Source organism: Orcinus orca, chromosome 11 (assembly GCF_937001465.1).
Source record: "Orcinus orca chromosome 11, mOrcOrc1.1, whole genome shotgun sequence".
Lineage (NCBI taxonomy): Eukaryota > Metazoa > Chordata > Mammalia > Artiodactyla > Delphinidae > Orcinus > Orcinus orca.
In genome coordinates, this window is record NC_064569.1 from 26749214 (window position 1) to 26768482 (window position 19269).

Genomic DNA, 19269 nt, shown 5'->3' on the forward strand with positions numbered 1-19269 from the left:
GACATGTGGCTACAGCAATCAAGACTATGGTATTGCCAGAGGGATAGACGAATAGATAAATGCAACAGAATAGAGAAATTAGAAGTAGCCTCACACAGGTAGAGCCAGCTGATTTTTGACAAAGCTGCAAGAGTAATACAGTTTGTCTCTTCAATAAATGGTGCTAGAGCAATTGGATATCTATAGACCAAAAGAAAACCCCCAAACCCTAAACCTTAGAATATATCCGTAAATTAACTCAAAATAGGTTATCAATTTAAATGTAAAACATAGGGCTTCCCTGGTGGCGCAGTGGTTGAGAATCCGCCTGCCGATGCTGGGGACACAGGTTCATGCCCCGGTCTGGGAAGATCCCACATGCCGTGGAGCGGCCGGGCCTGTGAGCCGTGGCCGCTGAGCCTGCGCGTCCGGAGCCTGTGCTCCGCAACGGGAGAGGCCACAACAGTGAGAGACCCGCGTACCGCAAAAAAAAGGAAAAAAAAGTTAAATCTTAAAAAAAAAAAGTAAAACATAAAACTGCAAAACTTTTAAAAGACAGCATAGGAGAAAATCTTTAGGGCTTGGCAAAAAGTTATTAGCCATATATACCCAGAAAAAAACATAATTTGAAAAGATACGTGCACCCCAATGTTCATTGCAGCACTATTTACAATAGCCAGGACATGGAAGCCACCTAAATGTCCATCAACAGAGGAATGGATAAAGAAAGTATGGTACATATATACAATGGAATATTACTCAGCCATAAAAAAGAACAAAATAATGCCGTTTGCAGCAACATGGATGGACCTAGAGATTGTCATACTGAGTGAAGTAAGTCAGACACAGAAGGACAAATATCGTATGATCTCACTTATATGTGGAATTTTAAAAAAGGGTATTTACAAAACAGAAACTTATTTACAAAACAGAAACAGAACTTATTTACAAAACAGAAACAGACTCATGAATGAACTTATGGTTACCAGGGGGGAAGGGATTGATAGGGAGTTTGGAACTGACATGTACACACTGCTATATTTAAAATGGATAACCGGGACTTCCCTGGTGGTCCAGTGGTTAAGACTCCACGCTTCCATAGCAGGGGGCATAGGTTCGATACCTGGTCAGGGAACTAAGATACCACATGCCGTGTGGCATGACCAAAATTAAATAAAATTAAAAGAAAATAAAAATGGATAACGAACAAGGACCTACTGTATAGTACAGGAACTATGAACAACCTAAATGGGAAAAGAATTTGAAAAAGGATACATGTATATGTATAACCGAATCACTTTGCTGTACACCTCAAACTATCACAACATTTTTAATCAACTATACTCCAATATAAAATAAAAAGTTAAAATAAAAACAGAAGTAGAGTCACAGATGTAGAAAACAAACATGTTTACTGGGGAATAAGGCGGGAGGGATAAACTGGGAGATTGGGATTGACGTATACACACTATTACATATAAAATAGATAACTAATAAGAACCTACTGTATAGCACAGGGAACTCTACTCAATACTCAGTAATGGCCTATATGGGAAAAGAATCTAAAAAAAGAGCAGAGGGCTTCCCTGGTGGTGCAGTGGTTGAGAGTCCGCCTGCCGATGCAGGGGACACGGGTTCGTGCCCCGGCCCAGGAAGATCCCACATGCTGCAGAGCGGCTGGGCCCGTGAGCCATGGCCTCTGAGCCTGCGTGTCCGGAGCCTGTGCCCCGCAAAGGGAGAGGCCACAACCATGAGAGTCCCGCGTACCGCAAAAAATAAAAATTAAAAAAAATTTAAAAAAATTTAAAAAGAGTGGATATATGTACATGTATAACTGATTCACTTTGCTGTACACCTGAAACTAACAACATTGTAAATCAACTATACTCCAGTAAAAAATTTAAAAAAAAGTTATTAGCCATGTGACCAAAAGCATGAATATAAAAGAAAAGACTGATAAATAAAATTTCATCAAGGGACTTCTCTGGTGGCACAGTGGTTAAGAATCTGCCTGCCAACACAGGGGACTCGGGTTCGAACCCTGGTCTGGGAAGATTGCACATGCTGCGGAGCAGCTGAACCCATGTGTCACAACTAGTGAGCCTGCACTCTAGAGCCCTCGAGCCACAACTGCTTAGCCCACGCGCCACAGCTACTGAGCCCATGCAGTGCAAATACTGAAGCCCACGTGCCCTAGAGCTTGCGCGCCTCAACTACTGAAGCCCGTGCGCTCTAGGGCCTGCATGCCACGACTACTGAAGCCTGCACTCCACAACAAGAGAAGAAGCCACCACAGTGAGAAGTCCGTGTGCTGCAACGAAATGTAGTCCCTGCTTGCCACAACTAGAGAAAGCCTGCGCGCAGCAACGAAGACCCAATGCAGCCAAAGAAAAAATTCATCAAAATTTAAAACTTTTGCCTGTTAAAAGGGTGAAAAGAAAAGCTATAGACTAGAAAAATATTTGGAAACCCTATATTTGACAAAGGACTCCTATCTAAAATATATAAAGAACTGTCAAAACTCAACAGAGGGCTTCCCTGGTGGCGCAGTGGTTGAGAGTCCGCCTGCCGATGCAGGGGACACGGGTTCGTGCCCCGGTCCGGGAAGGTCCCACATGCTGCGAAGTGGCTGGGCCCGTGAGCCATGGCCACTGAGCCTGCGCATCCGGAGCCTGTGCTCCGCAACGGGAGAGGCCACAACAGTGAGAGGCCCGCATACCGCAAAAACAAAACAAAACAAACAAACAAAAAAAAACTCGACAGAAACAACTCAAACAGTCTAATTAGAAAATGGGCAAACAACATGAAGACACATTTCACCAAGAAAAGATATACAGATGACAAATGAAAATAAGCACATGTGGACACTCATCATATAATCTAGCATTTGCACTTTGGAGCATTTATCCCAGGGAAATGAAAACTTAGATCCACACTAAAACCTGTGCAAAATGTTCATGGCAGTTTTATTTGTAATAGCCCGAAGTTGTGAACAAACTCATGTTCATTAACATGAATGGCTAAAGTGTGGAACATCCACATTATGGAATTCAACACACCAATAAAAAGGAACACACTATTGATGCATACAAGAACTTGAATGGATCTCAAGGGCATTAGGTTGAGTGAAAAAAGCCAATCTCAAAAAGTCACATACTGTATGATTCCACTTACAAAGCATTCTGTAAATGACAGCATGATATGGAGAACAGATTAGTGGCTGCCAGGGATTAGGGACGGTGAGGAGAAGGGTGTTGGGTATGACTAGAAAGGGGTGGCATGAGGGAGCTCTTCATGATGATGGAATTGTTCAGTATCTTTATTGTGGCGGAGGTTACACAAGTCTATTCAAGTGATAAAATGGCATAGAACTAAACGTACACATTGTACAAATGTCAGTTTCTTGGTTTTGGTATTGTATTTATGGTTATATAATATGACATAATGATTAGGGGAAACTGGGCCTCTCTGTAGTATTTTTGCAACTTCCTATGAGTCAATAATTATTTCAAAATACACTTATGTACTTTATATATTTTATTCAAAATATATATACGTATACCCAGACTTAGCCATGTGTGGTCCACTAGCCCCAAGTTGCTTTTAAAATTAAAATTAACTAAAATAAAATTTTAGTTCCTTGATCACACAAGTCATGTTTCAAATGCTCATGTGGCTACCTTATACTATAGCACAAATATAGAACATTTCCATCAACACAGAAAGTTCAACTGGCACAACTGCTTTAGACAAATCAATAATGCCATTTGCCATACGTGTGGGCACCTACACATTTCTTAGTGAACTATCTTAAAATTATAAATCAAAAGACATTAGTATGTACCAGCAAAATTTAAATAGAAAAAAAATGGATTTAATGTGATGCTTTTAAAAGCTACCATGATTTTTGAGGCTATACCCCATATTTTAATAAGAAAAGGGAATGAAACATTTGCTTCATGTTTGAAATAGGAATAGGTTTTTTTCCTTATCTGCCAAGGCAGTTGCACTTTCTTTCCATAATCACAATATAGAATATATAGGCAATGGGCAAAATAGAAGGGGTGGACAGGTAGGGGAAAGAGGTATCAGCAGGAAAAATACTTTAAACATCCCATATTTTTTGTTATTTTCTGTTTCTTAGTGACCAGTTTACCAATGGTAGCTTACTATTGCAGAGGAAGCATGGTTTAGCGACCAGACCTTAAACCAGAATTCTATTTCTGGTTCAAAGTGACCTTGAGGGAAGTGACTCTTCTCATTCTCATAACTAATAAGCAAATTAAGATAAAACTGACTATTGCTCTGGTGGACTATAGGATGTTATTCTAAAATTATTCTAATGTTTTAGGCTATGTATAAAACTCTTCACTTACAAGTAGATTAAATACAAAGTTTTGAGGAACTTACTCATGGCAAGAGTCACATGAAGTAGAAAGAGGAAGTTTGTTTTAGCAGGCATGAACAGTTTTAGTATTTGAGTTTCGGGGTTAAAGTCAAGAAAACTCAGACATAGGGTAAAAGTTTTTCTTATCCTTTCACAGGTTAGTAATTTTGGGAAAACTTTGGGAGAATGGCAGGCAGTTTGCATTTTAGATATCAGGTTTTGAAGTTAAAAAGTCCAGGGTTTGAATTGCAGCTCTGCCAGTTACTGTCTAAGTTATTTAACTTTAGTTCTCAGTTTTACCATCTATACAATGGGGCTAATTAATGCCTTTTTGTTAGGGTTGTTATGAGAAGGGTATATAATAATACAGAGCTGTAATTACTGATCATAATATTAATTTTATCAAGACATGGAATGGAATGACGGTGGTGTTAGGAGCAAACAAATAGCTTTGTTTGCTCTTTTATGAAGATTTATTTTTAGCCACATAATAATGGTTTTCTTGGGGGAGTACTAATTTTGGCTTTATAACAAATTGGTTGATATTGTGGTTCCTAAAGCTGTTCTTAATGTGTGGCTAAATTGATCAAAATCACTTGATTTAAAGCCAAGAGGGATAAATCTGTTTTTGTAAAATCTAGCAGACCAAAGTATAAGCAGAAAACTAAGACAAATAAAAGCACACATTTATGAAATTTTATTTCAGTGCAATACCTGTAACATGTTTCTACAGCTATATTCACATAATATCTGAATGAACAGTGAAAGGGTTTACTTAGGGGCTTCCCTGGTGGCGCGGTGGTTGAGAGTCCGCCTGCTGTTGCAGGGGACAGGGGTTCGTGCCCCGGTCTGGGAAGATCCCACATGCCGCAGAGAACGGCTGGGCCCATGAGCCACGGCCGCTGAGCCTGCGCTCTGCAACGGGAGAGGTCACAACAGGGAGAGGCCCGCGTACCACAAAAAAAAAAAAAAGAAAAAAAAGAAAGGATTTACTTAATTATAAAGATATATTAAAAATCTACAATGTACAATGTCAAATTATCAGAAAACGTTCCATATGAATTTTCTTTTTCTTTGCCTGCTAAACTGCTAAACCATTGAAAAAGAGGTCAAGAACCAGAGCCAACATACTTATTTGGATCCTTCCAGCCCTGGTACACTGCAGCAGAGCAGAACAGTTCCAGTTTCAGCCAGTCGTTCACTGGCATGTGGTCAGTTTGAAGTTTCCTGCTGTATTCCTCTAAACTAAAGAGAAGGAACCAAAAATGCTGACGTCCTCATTTGACTTCATCACTCATGCCTGAGCACATACACCAACACTTCCTGTGCAAAACCTACCCTGACTCTGCAGAGGACACTCTCAGCCCTCAGCTGATCTGGGTAGGGATGCTGGCTTGGGTTGGTGAAGTTTGGAAAGCATTAGCCCTCGGTTGGATACCTCACACTGTATGAACATGCCATGTCTCATTACTATGCCTTTCATTTCATAGAGATAAGCTTTCAGAGCTTATAATAACAATATTCATTGATAGTAAGTGATTGTTACAGGCCAGTTAGTAGCTCTCAAGACCATCACCCTGTGAAAGTTATACTGGATGACAGCACGTTTAAGAAAGAGCTAATTTAGAAATATAATGCTATGGAAATTGAAATGAAAAAAATGTATCAGAATATCTGAAATGTATATATCTTGTCTCTCTCATATCAGTATGTCCGTATCTATCCTACCTTAACACTCCTGGCCTCAGTTTTCTTATCCATACAAAGGGAGGATTTCTAAATTTCTAAGGCTTTGTGATTTTAGCATGTGTTTCTCCAAGTAGTTTTCTCCATGTTTCCACTTCTTGGTTCATAAGCTACATTAATGTTTATTTTATTCTACCTGTCAAAATTTCCTCAAGTACTTTAAGGTAATACACTATTTTCAGTTTGTTATTCTTTCAGAAACAGAATAATTTGAAGAAGTGCTGTTGCAAAGTTGTACTGAGTCTAGATATTATAGTTTGATTCTGACTACACCATCTAAATATCACATGAAAGGGAAATTAGAATTTGGGTTATTATGTAAATGTTAAATCCATGTGGTGATAAACCTTAGATGTTTTGAGACGTCTATGTTATGTGATACATTATCTAAAACATTGACTTTAATTAGTAATTTTCTCTTACAAGCATGGCAGGGATGGAAAGTTTGCTCATTGGTGCCTCTCCTTTAAAATCCTGATTTTTTTTTTTTTTTTTAAATGAAGAAGTCATTTGGAATTGCTAGTAACCTGGGAAGGAAACAAAGTCCCTTTGCTTGGGGGGACCTTGGTTTTGCTATTCAGCATTTCTTATGACTTTCTTATGACCATGAAAAAATATGCTAAGATTCTTTATGACCTAGTTTTAAAGGATAGTTTGTTATAAATTTAAAGACTCTAGCTACAATAAAATCACAGGTAGTTGGCCCCATCCTTCCCATTTTACCACAGTATTCTAGAGTTCTCTCACCACATTTTGAAATACCTTCGTGGAATTTTGAAATTCGTTACTTGCGTAGTTCTTTGAGGCTGCATCAGTGCTAGAAGAGGAGTTATGAAACATAGCTGTGCACTTCCCCTTAGTTAGTTCTTCACCATGTTGAACAGAAGATGTGTGCGTGTTTGGTGTCTAAATACAGAATGCCTATAGATTGTACCTACAAGTTGTATATCCGACGAATTCCTCCACAAGCAGGAAATAAGTATGATTAATCAGAAGAATAAAAGGCACTGCTGGATGTTGTTTGAAAGGAATCCTTTATGGGGGGCTGTGAGTATTGTTATTGCAGTTTCCATTTTTGAAATATCTTAGGTTAAAAACATTTGAAATTTTTGAGTATGCAAAGTATATGAGTAGATGAAGTAACTGGTGTTTGTCTGTTTGTTTACTACTAAATTGTAAGTAATTTGTATCATTATTGAAAAATTATCCTGGCTCTTGTCTAGAATGGTTTCATACTGTGATTTTAGCACAAAGGTACACTTTTTCTTGTTTTCATGGCCCAAGTACGATTACTTGAGATAATGGCATTTCTTCCTGAGGATTCATAGCATAGCAGTGTTCCCTGAGAGCAGTGAAAGTGAACTGTGCTTTGAGTGCAATCGCTGTTGACTTTTCTTAGCTGAGCCTTTTTATTATAACCTCATTCCTTCTGTTTCTATTTCTCCTCCTTCCTTCTGTTTCTAATATGTAAAAGCTACACTTCAAGTTTCTTAGAACTTATTTGTGCACTTAATATTCTCTCATTCATCAGTTATTTGGGGAAAGATTCCCTCTACTTCTAAAACATCAGCAAGGTACATTGGTAACGCACAAGGTTAAGGATTTCTTGAAATTACATATGATTTATTGGACTCTGAAGTCAGTTGACTTGCCTAGATCCTTCTAGCGTTGTAGCTTTAATGTTCTCATGGTCTTTTTCTATTTAACTGAAAAACAACGTTAGATGAATGTTTTGTTCAGAAAAACAGTTTTAAACAGATTTTTGATTTGTAGTAAGGAGAAAGAAAATAAACATTTAGGTGTAACTCCTGATAACATTTTGATGTGTTTTTCCTCTTTGTATCTGTTGTTTGGCAAAGCTGAGGTCGTAATTTACATGGATTTTTAAAATCATGCTTTCCCCTTCCCACATAACATTAGATGTTTCACATTACAAAACTTCTTAGTAAAAATTCAATAGCTGTATGATATTCTGTTAAAAAGTAGTACTTTAATTTAGTTAATATATCCTCCATTGTTAGATATTTAACATCTTTCAAGTTTTTGGATTATAAATAACTGAGAGAACACCACCATTTTTTGAAGACTGTCTTTGCAAGGTGCCTTGGGGAGGAAAAATCCCATTGTGTTTGTATTCTTGATTTAAGATATTAATAATAGCTATACCTTAGAATTTTAAGGACATTGAATTAGGATTTTAAACGAACGTGTTAGGTTCCATGTTGGTTTAAACTTACGAATCACACATTTTAAAAACTTTTACTTCTGTGTGGCAGGGAGCCTATGTGCTAGCAATTTTTCAAATGTAGATGACATTGCTTTCTTCATAGAGAAAAACTGGAGTGGTTTCTATAGAATATTTGCAGATAGGTGATCACTGAAGAACATTGAAAGAGAACTTCCCTAACTAAGGCAGGTTCTTCTATGCCACAAGCCTCATGTGAATGGAAAACTAGATCTATGCATAAAAGCATGGGCTATGAAAATACTGGTGCTGGGAAAAACACAGATTCACAAGACTTTAGCCAAAGCCTTTAGTTTTTCTTTGTTTCACTAGGTTAGAAATGGCCTGAGATTCTCCCAATAATTCAGCCACAAAAGAAAGAAAAAGCTTGTTGTTCTTCGTTCCCATTGTATAGAGGCCCCTATGTCACAGACTTGCACCAACGTGGAGTACTGACCTACCTTGTGGAATGAATGGAACTGAGTTTAGAGTACTCTGAGTTACTTATAAATTCTTAAATGTGTCTTGCATTTAAAACTTTATAGGCATGATGATAAATTTTAATAGAATACAAATAGCTAGAGTAATGTGAATATACAATCAAAATATGGAAGTTTGGAGTCTTATTCTTCAAGTAATTATTTTGGATTGGAAAATTTGATTTCAGGATTTTAGGGGATTTATTTTTTCTTTGCCCTGCTCTGCGTCCTCCTCACTAGTTTAGATGGTAATATAAGTTACTATCCGACTTTTCTTTATTATGATGAGTAAAATTTTATTGAACATGTATTATACTTAGAAATAGTCATTTCTCCTAATTTTTATTGTAACTTTAAAATTTAGGATCTGGTTGCTATTAAACACCAGATTATATGTATACATATATATTTTATATTTTAAAAAAAGTCAAAGTAGGATTTATTATAGGACCTGTAGGTTTTATTCTCTAATAACAAGTATAAATAGAGTTATTTATAAGACAAAAGGGGACTCAGAATTAGGCTGAAAACCACAGTAGTTCAAGGGGGGTTTTTTTGGCCCCCATTGTTTTTTAGGCATGCCAACCTGTGTATGCTTCTTCAGAGCGTGCATACGGTGCACACAGTGTTCTCAGGATCAGCTTTGTCACTGAACCAATTGGACTCCTGTCCACCGTTTACACACTTCTTGGCATTTCTCCTCCACATTTGTTTTCATCTTTCCAACTCATTTGCTCCTCTGGCATTAGGACCAACAGCTGCAGTTGCACATGGGGTCCGTAAAGTAGCTGAATAATAAAATGCTATGACCTGGTTCTTCTATAGTTTCAATGATGACTGTGTTGGTAACTCAGAAATGCTGCAGATATGTTTGGCAGGTCAGGTGAAACATCATCTTTATTTTACAGGAAGAAAGTTTATGTATAAAAAGTATTGGTAATTGATACTGAGTGATATAAGTTATATCTCCTAAATCCTAGTCTTATTGTTTACTGAGTACCTATTAGACACAGTGCTTGGTGTTATATGCACATTATTTCGAATCCTTAGAATAATCTTGTAAGATAGCTGATATGACCATATTTTTCAGGTGGAGAAAGCAGACTCAATGAGGTTATATACCCATATCTACATATTCAGTATTACATGGTAAATAGCAGAACTGGAATTCAAGTCCAAGATCATCTGTTCCCAAAGATTGTAGCCTATCCATTACACACTGTACAGCCATTTTTTGTGTGTATGAATAGTATTTTATTTCCATTTTGCTGTTGATGACCATCAATTATTATGTAATGAAAGGTTCTATGAACATTACATCTTTTAGTGGAATTATTGTGTTATGTGTATGTTCAGCTTTAGGAGACGTTGCCTAAAGGTTTTCCATAGTGGTTTTAAGGTGTGAATATTCTAGTTCCCCTTCCTAGCCAATACTTTGCTTGTCTAAAAAAATTTTAGCCATGTGGCAGGTATCTAGTGGTATCATTTTGTGATTTTAATTTGCACATCTCTGATTAATGATTTTTATATGCTTATTGGAGACCTTTTGTGAGGTTCCCAATCAAAGCTTTTGTCCATTAAAAAATAGGGTGGGAGCCGAAAGTAAAAAGAGTGAAAAAGAAACATTTAATATAAAGTTGAGCAGTGATAAGTGCTATTAAATAACAAAGAACAAGGTACTAGGATCGATAGAAACGGACAGATGGGGTTGTGAGGAAGGAAAGACCTACCTGAGAAAGTGGCATCGAAGTGCAGATTTGCATGAATTGTGTTACAGAAGCAAGAGGAAAATCTAGATGAAACGTTCTAGGCAGAGGGAACTGCAAGTGCAAGGGACTTGAGGCAGGAATGAGGTTTGGCAGTAAGAACTTGGCAGGGAAGTAAGTATTTAAATTCCTACACAACTGTTCAGTTTATGAGGGAAGGGAAGGTCTTTACTTTTACCCACCTCCAACCATACACTCAGTAAGATATTATTTGGCTTTTTTTCTTGTTTATAAAGATCAAAGGCTTTTATTCCGTCAGTGGGGTTCCATGTTTGAACTAATAACTTCATATTTGGCCAACTAATTGCTGTATAATATCGAAACACATTTACTGGTGATGTTTTATGAATGTTTATTCAGTGAACATTTATTGGACAGATGTGATTGATTGGATGTATGGAGGAGGGAGAAGGTGGAGAAAGAGTTGCTGATTAAAGCAAAGAAGAAAGGAGTTACTGGAGAGAGTCCTAGGGAACCAGGAGAGTTGGTTGTGAGGCGGCCCAGGAGGAAAGAATGTCAAGAAGGAGAACGAGGTCAGCACTGTCAGGTGCTCCCAGAGAAGTGTAGGGGTTCAAGAACTGAATGGTGGGACTTCCCTGGTGGCACAGTGGTTAAGAATCCGCCTGCCAATGCAGGGTACACGGGTTCAAGCCCTGGTCCGGGAAGATCCCACATGCCACGAAGCAACTAAGCCCGTGCGGCACAACTACTGAGCCTGTGGTCTAGAGTCCACGTGCCACAACTACTGAAGCCCACGCGCCTAGAGCCCGTGCTCTGCAACAAAAGAAGCCACCACAGTGAGAAGCCCGCGCACCTCAACGAAGAGTAGTCCCCGCTCGCCACAACTAGAGAAGCCCGCGCACCGCAACGAAGAGTAGTCCCCGCTCGCCACAACTAGAGAAAGCCCACGCGCAGCAACAAAGACCCAACGCAGCCAAAAATAAATACATAAATTAAAAAAAAAAACAAAAACGAAAACCTGAATGGTGACCTGTGGGTTTGCTGATTGCAATGTCCCACTGGCCTTGGTGGGAGTAGGATCAGGTGCATGTTAGACTGGTAGGCTAAGGAGCAACTAACTGGTGAGAAAGTGGAGGCAGTGACCTTGGAGTTCCCACTTTTTGAGAACTGTCAACAAGAAAAGCGATGCGATTAGATAGCTTGACAAGAATATAAATGGAGCCAAGAAAGGACTTTTTTGTTTTATTGATATTTTGGGTTTTGGGGGAAGGGGGGGTTTGAAAGAGACTTAAGATTTTTTTTTCCTGTAACAGGAAGTCATCATTTGCTCTTCTTGTCTCAGAGTAGACAGTTGTGTCTCCCTTTCCCCCTGCCCCTTTAAACATGTTTAAAACTTCTTACAACTATGTAGTTTTCTAGGTATTCATAGGGGGTTCACCTATGTGGTCTAACTGATCTTCTTGAGAGGGAGGTACCAAATATTAATCTACCTGTTTCTTAGATGAAAGCCTCAAAGCTCAGAAGTTGTAGCTGAGAAGTCATTCCCCACTGATAAGTTGTGGGGCAAGAAATTTTTAAGTATACCCTATCTTGCCCAGAGTTTGGGAATCTGTATTTGCAGCATTAACTGACCATGATTTGCCCCGTATTCAAGTGGTTATCCTCTGGTTACCCCAAAAGTAAATCCAGGGTGTTTAGATATAATTCATAAGGCAAACTAAGAAGCTTTCCCAAATCCCCCTGCACACACACCCTTCTCACCCACCTGTGCACCCTCATATATACACACACACCACTCATCCTGCACACATATCTCTGCCACACACACAGCCTCAAATGTTCACAGTTGGATACACCTTAGTCCTAGTCTCAAAGGACCCTTGCCCACAAAACTAGACTACTTTCCTCTTTCTGGGGTTGGATTTGGGATAAAAAGGTAAAGTTAGGTTAGAAAGAATTGATTTTATGAGCTCAGATGAGAGACCATAAATATAGGCATACCTTATTTCCTTGTGCTTCACTTTATTGAGTTTTGCAGATATTGCATTTTTTACAAACTGAACGTTTGTGGCAGCCCTGCGTTGCCAGATGATGGTTAACAGTTTTTAGCAATAAAGTATTTCTTAATTAAGGTATGTACATTGTTTCTTTAAGACATAATGCTATTGCACACTTAACAGACTACACTATAGTGTAACCATAACTTTTATATACATTGGGAAACCAAAAAATTCATGTGACTTGCTTTATTGCAATATTTGCTTTATTATGGTGGTCTGGAGCCAAACCTGCACTATCTCAGAGGCATGCCTATAAATCCTTAGGTTTCAACAGTAAGAGTTCAGTTTTTGCTGAATCATTCAGTTTTTGCTGAATTTGCTTTCGTTCCCAAAGGGGACCCTGTAGAACTTATGCTAAACAGTTTTTGCATAGCTTTGATCTAGAGCAATAGATGTTTGTATGCTTTGGTCCTTCAGGATAATTTTTGAGTTGTGGGGATTAACTGTTCAGCGTTGGATTTTATGAGCACAAAACTGGGATTGACATAATTTTCATTGTGGCGTGATCTCAGCACCTAAAGTATAAAAAAGAAGGTTCATAATGTTGATATTTTGATAATTTTTACAGAGTGATGTTTGTGTGGTATATCTTTTTCACTTACCTAGTGCTAGACATCTATAACAGTTGTTAACACGTTTCCACCCCTCACCTCTCAAAGAGGTGAAAGTCTTTGTTGTGTGAACATATTAAAAACTCATCAAGAGAAAGGAACCAGTGTCTCCTTTTTTTGTCTGTAAAGTTTAGGTTGGAACTTTGCAAATTGTAGATCCCCAATAAGTCTTGTTTATAGAACATTCTTTGTTCTTAATCCTTTTTCCACTTGTCACAAATATTTGTAAAAATATAGTTACTAATATAATTAATGTATTAACATAAATATTTATTATGTTATATATATGTACTCCCCAAAGAGAGTCTTCACTTTCATATATTTCAGAAAGTTTCTTAGACAAAGAAAAAAGAATTAAAACATCTAGATTCCGATTTAGATGCATCACTTCTTAAAAGAATGTGGATTAAGAATGAAGAATGGGGAAGGCAACAGACTAGGACCCAGATATTTGTATACTTTCCTCCAGCCTCTGTTCTAGAGTCAATGTTAAATATATGGAAAGAGAGGGAATATTACCCTAATGAAGATAGCAATGATCTCATGATGTGAAGAATTGGATCCCATTATTCTCATTTGACTAAGATATATTATCCTTCTGATTTTAATAAAAAAATATCCCTGGGGCATTGGTTCAAGTCCCAATGGTTGGACTTTGACGAAAAAGGGCTGGAGACCCTCTGACATAGACTTATCTTCAACACTTGTTTTCTTTGCAGTGTGGTAGCTGGGAAAGGAAAGTACTTCTCTCATATGCTAACCATATCCGAGGAATGATGGGCAATTAAAAAGAAATGCTTCTGACTCCGGAAGTTGCTTTTTGAGGTAGTGTGCGGGATAGTGTGGTCTTTGTGAGCTTCCACCATGGCATACTGGTGCCAGGGCCAGAAGGTGCAGAAGGTGATGGTGCAGCCAGTCAATCTCATCTTCAGATTCTTGCAAAATCTCGGATTCAGGTGTGGCTTTATGAGCAAGTGAATATGCGGATAGAGGGCTGTATCATTGGTTTTGATGAGTATATGAACCTCGTATTAGATGATGCAGAAGAGATTCATTCTAAAACAAAGTCAAGAAAACAACTGGGTCGGATCATGCTAAAAGGAGATTACATTACTCTGCTCCAGAGTGTCTCCAACTAGAAATGATCAATGAAGTGAGAAATTGTTGAGAAGGCAATACAGTTTTTTTAGGTGTCCTTTGTTAGAAGTGTAGTTCTGAAGCATTTATTCATATTGTTTTGCTCACCTTTGTGTTGTTACCAGATGACAATAAATGCTGTGGGATTGTTTTTATTAAAATATTTACATTGTTTCCTTTAAAAAAAAATGCTTCCACCAAATCAGGGTAGACTTTTTACTCCATCATTGTTTTTTGTTTTTGTTTTGTTTTGTTTTTTGTTTTTGGCCGCACCATGTGGCTTGAGGGATATTAGTTCCCCACCTGGGATTGAATCCAGGCCACAGCAGTGAAAGAGCCAAGTCCTAACCACTGGACCGCCAGGGAATTTGTTACTGCATCGTTGTTAACACTTTGCAAACTGGGCAGAGAAGTTCCATTTATTTCAATGTTTTCTTTTGCTTGTCAGGTACTTCGTACCTTGCAAATATATTTTTGCTCTAAATCATCTTCATGGAACTAATTGCAAAACAGTCAAATAAAAAAACTCTTACATAGAATGTTAAGCAAAAATACAAAATTCTTGGTACACACTGAAAATATCTAAGAAAATGTCACCTTTTTCAGACGTTGCATTTTGTGTTTCAGTGTCTGTGACTGGTTAACTCTGTTGTTTAACCTGGTGCTTCTTAGGCTTACATGATAAATTTATCTCCAATTAGGATAGGTAACTTGAGTCTGTTTCATATTCACAGACAAAACCCTAACAATATCCAGTCACTTCATAATATGAACTATTTGTCAAGAAGGAGTTTCAGCAAGAAAAAGAGAATGTGGTGAGAACTGAGCTGGTGGTAATGTTACTCGAAGTGCACCTGCACAGGGCATCTTTGTTGTGGGTACAATTGCCATCTCACCTGGTACTTCAGTAATACCTCCTGCTCAGACCTTTCAGTCATACTACACCTAAGGGTTGTACCCACAAATTTTTAGTATGCCCTTTCATTTTGGAAAACAAATAAATATTTATTCTTGTCCTTGTTGCTCTAGCCCCTTTCTCCTTTTCTGCTGAAACCAGTAAGAATGAGGAGGGATCCTCCTTCCTCCAACATTCATTCTCATTAGTTTAGAATAGAAGAGATCTTTGAAGATGATCTAACCTAGTGCTCTCATTCTGTGACTGCAGTGCACAGGACCAGAGAGGGCAATGGCTTGTCATATCATACCAGCGGTTAAGCAGGGACTAGAGTCCAGGTTTCTGAATTTCTAATTAGGGAGTCTTTCTATTATTGAGCTTTGTAAAAGCTAAGGGCTTAAAAACATTCCAAAAATATGTGCCTAGGTATAGATTCAATAGTGAAGGGAGATAGAACAATACTCCCAAGGTTATTTGATCACTGCTCAGCTGGCACAGTGGCTACTTATAACAAGTTCTAGGCAACACTGCAGACTGCCCAGTATTTGAAGAAGATTATTTAATTATCAGGCGTCTCTGCTTCCAACACCTTTTTATCTCAAGAACCTTTATGGGGATTATTGGCTATTTGACACGTGTCCTACAGCTTAAGTTTGGGGACCCTATTATTAGATTCTGAGCAGAGTGGCTTGAGGTGCTGTTGTGGAGACAATGTTAGAACAGCCAGAGGTGAACCTGGAGCTAAAGAGGACACTACTAATTTGCCTTTCTTAGATCTGCCTTTTTTTTCTTTCTGAGTAATTCTGACAGAATCAATTTCCTAGAAACTATAAGCCAGATTCTTTTTAGTTTTTTTTTAATTTTTTCGCGGTATGCGGGCCTCTCACTGTTGTGGCCTCTCCCGTTGCGGAGCACAGGCTCCGGACGCGCAGGCTCAGCGGCCATGGCTCACGGGCCCAGCCGCTCCGCGGCATGTGGGATCTTCCCGGACCGGGGCACGAACCCGTATCCCCTGCATCGGCAGGCAGACTCTCAACCACTGCGCCACCAGGGAAGCCCCTTTTTAGTTTTTTTTTTATTGTCTTGATAGTTAGTAGATCCACCCAAGAACATAGTGGGGTGAACATTGAAAAATATGTGTAGGAAGAATAAATATTATTTTTAGAAAATTATCATTTATGACATTAAAAATTTTGGAAAACAGAAAAAGGAAAACATCACCAATATTTCTTCCTCACAGCTGCTCTTATAATTTTGAGATACAGAGGCTTAGACTTTTCTTCCTAAGAATCTTTTCTTTTTTATGTAGTTGTTCATAGTTAGTACTCAGTTATGTATTTTTTTCCCCTACACTTCCAGGAGGTAGTGTGGCTTAATGATCAGACCCAAGCTTTGGTCTTACATGAGGTTCTAGTCTCAGCAGTGAGATGTAGGGCAAAGAACTTAGTTTCTGAGTCTGTTTCCATAACTGAAAAATGAGGATAGTAATACCTACTTCATAATCTCTGTGAGGTTTAAATAAAATATTTGTAAAGTGCTTATTATAGTTCCTAGCACATACTAGGGACTCAGTAAATAGAACATTTATTATTTTTTTTATAAATTTATTTATTTTTGGCTGCGTTGGGTCTTCGTTGGCTGCGTGCAGGCTTTCTCTAGTTGCGGTGAGCAGGGGCTACTCTTCATTGCAGTGTGCAGACTTTTCATTGGGGTGGCTTCTCTTGTTGCGGAGCACGGGCTCTAGGCGCGCAGGCTTCAGTAGTTGTGGCTCGTGGGCTCTAGAGCACAGGCTTAGTAGTTGTGGCGCACGGGCTTAGTTGCTCCGCGGCATGTGGGATCTTCCCCGACCAGGGCTCGAACCCGTGTCCCCTGCACTGGCAGGTGGATTCTTAACCACTGCACCACCAGGGAAGTCCCCATTGTTAATATTATACCATTCACATTTCCCTTATGCCATATAGTCTTTGTGACCATATTTTAATTTTATTAAAAAAAATTTTTGGCTGCACCCTGCAGCAGGTAGGACCTTAATTCCTCAACCAGGGATCAAACCCACTCCCCCTGCACTGGAAGGCGGAGTCTTAACCACTGGACCACCGGGGAAGTCCATGACCGTATTTTTAATAACTGCATGATATTCTATCAAGTTGAATACATTCTTATTTGCATAACCATTCATCTATTATTAGATTCTTAAGTTGCCTCTAAATTTTCCCTAGAATAAAAAATTCTTCAGCAAGCTGTTATTCATTCAGCAGATTCAGTAAGTACTCACTGTGTATAAGGACCTTTGCTTGACACCAGGAGCACAAAGATCAGATTGGCACAGTCCCTGGCTTTGAGGGGCTATCGGTTTGTAAATGGAGATGTGTGCAGAGAACTCTGGCCTGTAGTAAACACTGTCACTGTCCAAGTTACTGAAAAGGTGCTGAGAAGAGACAATGTCAGACTCTGCCTGGAGAGCTCACAGAAGGGAGGAGAGGGTTGTGGGAGACGAATCAAGTGAGTTAATGGGGGTGAGGTGCAGGTTATTAAGGGCTTTTTTTTTTTTTTTTGCGGTACGCGGGCCTCTCACTGCTGTGGCCTCTCCCGTTGCGGAGCACAGGCTCCGGACGCGCAGGCTTAGTGGCCATGGCTCACGGGCCCAGCCGCTCCGCAGCATGTGGGATCTTCCCGGACTGGGGCAAGAACCCGTGTCCCCTGCATCGGCAGGCGGACTCTCAACCACTGTGCCACCAGGGAAGCCCTATTAAGGGCTTTTTAAGCCCTCATACAGAATGGAACTTTCATCCTCAGTGCAAGGGGAAAGTCAGTTTTGAGAAGAGAATTCTCATTATCTGCTTAGGTTTTATAGCCTGTACAGGGCAAAGTGGAAGCAGAGAGTTTAATTAGGAAATTATTAAGGAATCCAGGTGAGAGGTGGTATGGCCTAGACCAGGTGGAAGTGGTGGAGGGGCCATATTAGAAGTGGCCGTATTGGAAGAAATAGCCCATGTCATGAGCTGTCAGGTTGTATGTGAAGATGTCAGTGAAAGAGAGAAGTCAAAGATGGGCTCTCAGGCTTTCAGCTCGAGTGATTGGAATGTTGGAGTTGCTGTTTCCAAAAACAAGGAGGGATTCAGGAGGAGCAGGTTTGGGTGAGAAATTGGGAGTTGAGTTTTGGGATGTTATGTTGGAGATATTTATTAAACATTAATCAGGCAGAGATGTTCAGTAAGTAGTTAGATGTAGGAATCTGCAATTCACGGGGAAAGAGATTTGTCCTGGAGTTATAAATTTGGGAGATAGCTGTCTGTTTATAGTATTTTTAACATGTTTAAAAAACTTGGTACAGTTATTTTACCCATTATTACTCCTCTCATAGAATTTTCATTGGTATTTTCATTTTTTTAATCCACATAAACTTTAGAGTCACTTTGTTTATTTCCTAAAGTATGTTGGAAATTTTACTGGAAAACTATATATATATATACACACACACACACATATATACATATATATATGTTATATATATATAAATTTACTAGAAGACTGACTATCTGGTAATTTGAGAAGAATTGGCATCTTTAAAATGGATCTTTGTATCTAGCAGTGCATTATTTCTCTCCATTTAGTTTTATTTCTTCTGATAAGAGTTCATTTCTTTGTTCCCCAAATAGTTCATACACAGTTCTTGATATTATCCCCAAGTGTTGTGTGCCCTTGTTAGTAAATTTCACCAGTATTCTGATAGTTTTTGCCTTATAAAGGAATTATATTGATATGTTTGGCCACATCACTAAATTTCGGGTATTATAAATAATATCCTTGATTTCTTTGAATTTATTTTTCTACAGTAGAATTGTATCATTTGCAAATAATAATTTTGTCTTTTTCCTTTCAACATTTGTGTCTCATTTCTGTTCATGCCAAGAAAAGAAGTCCTAAATTTAGGATAGTGGGTAACCATAGAGTAATGAGGTAATTAAGACGTAAAGGTCTAGTCACAGCTCACAATTTTTTGTTTTATTTAGTTTTTGCTTTA

General features: G+C 38.7%; 1 protein-coding gene and 1 pseudogene across 7 annotated transcripts in view; both read left to right on the top strand.

The window, feature by feature from the left end:
* FGD4 (FYVE, RhoGEF and PH domain containing 4) overlaps window positions 1-19269 on the top strand; it is a 206718-nt gene that overhangs the window by 63096 nt on the left and 124353 nt on the right. For 2 of the 7 annotated variants that reach the window (XM_049694511.1, XM_049694510.1), the window contains exon 1: window positions 923-7159. The exons of the other annotated variants lie outside the window; for them this stretch is intronic. Coding sequence is in view for 1 of the 2 variants with exons in the window: in XM_049694510.1 (XP_049550467.1) it covers window positions 7150-7159 (10 nt within the window). In the remaining variant the exon portion in view is untranslated. Of the gene's footprint in view, window positions 1-922; window positions 7160-19269 lie in introns of those variants that run through there. 7 annotated transcript variants of the gene reach the window in all.
* Window positions 14063-14539, top strand: LOC125960476 (small nuclear ribonucleoprotein E-like; annotated as a pseudogene).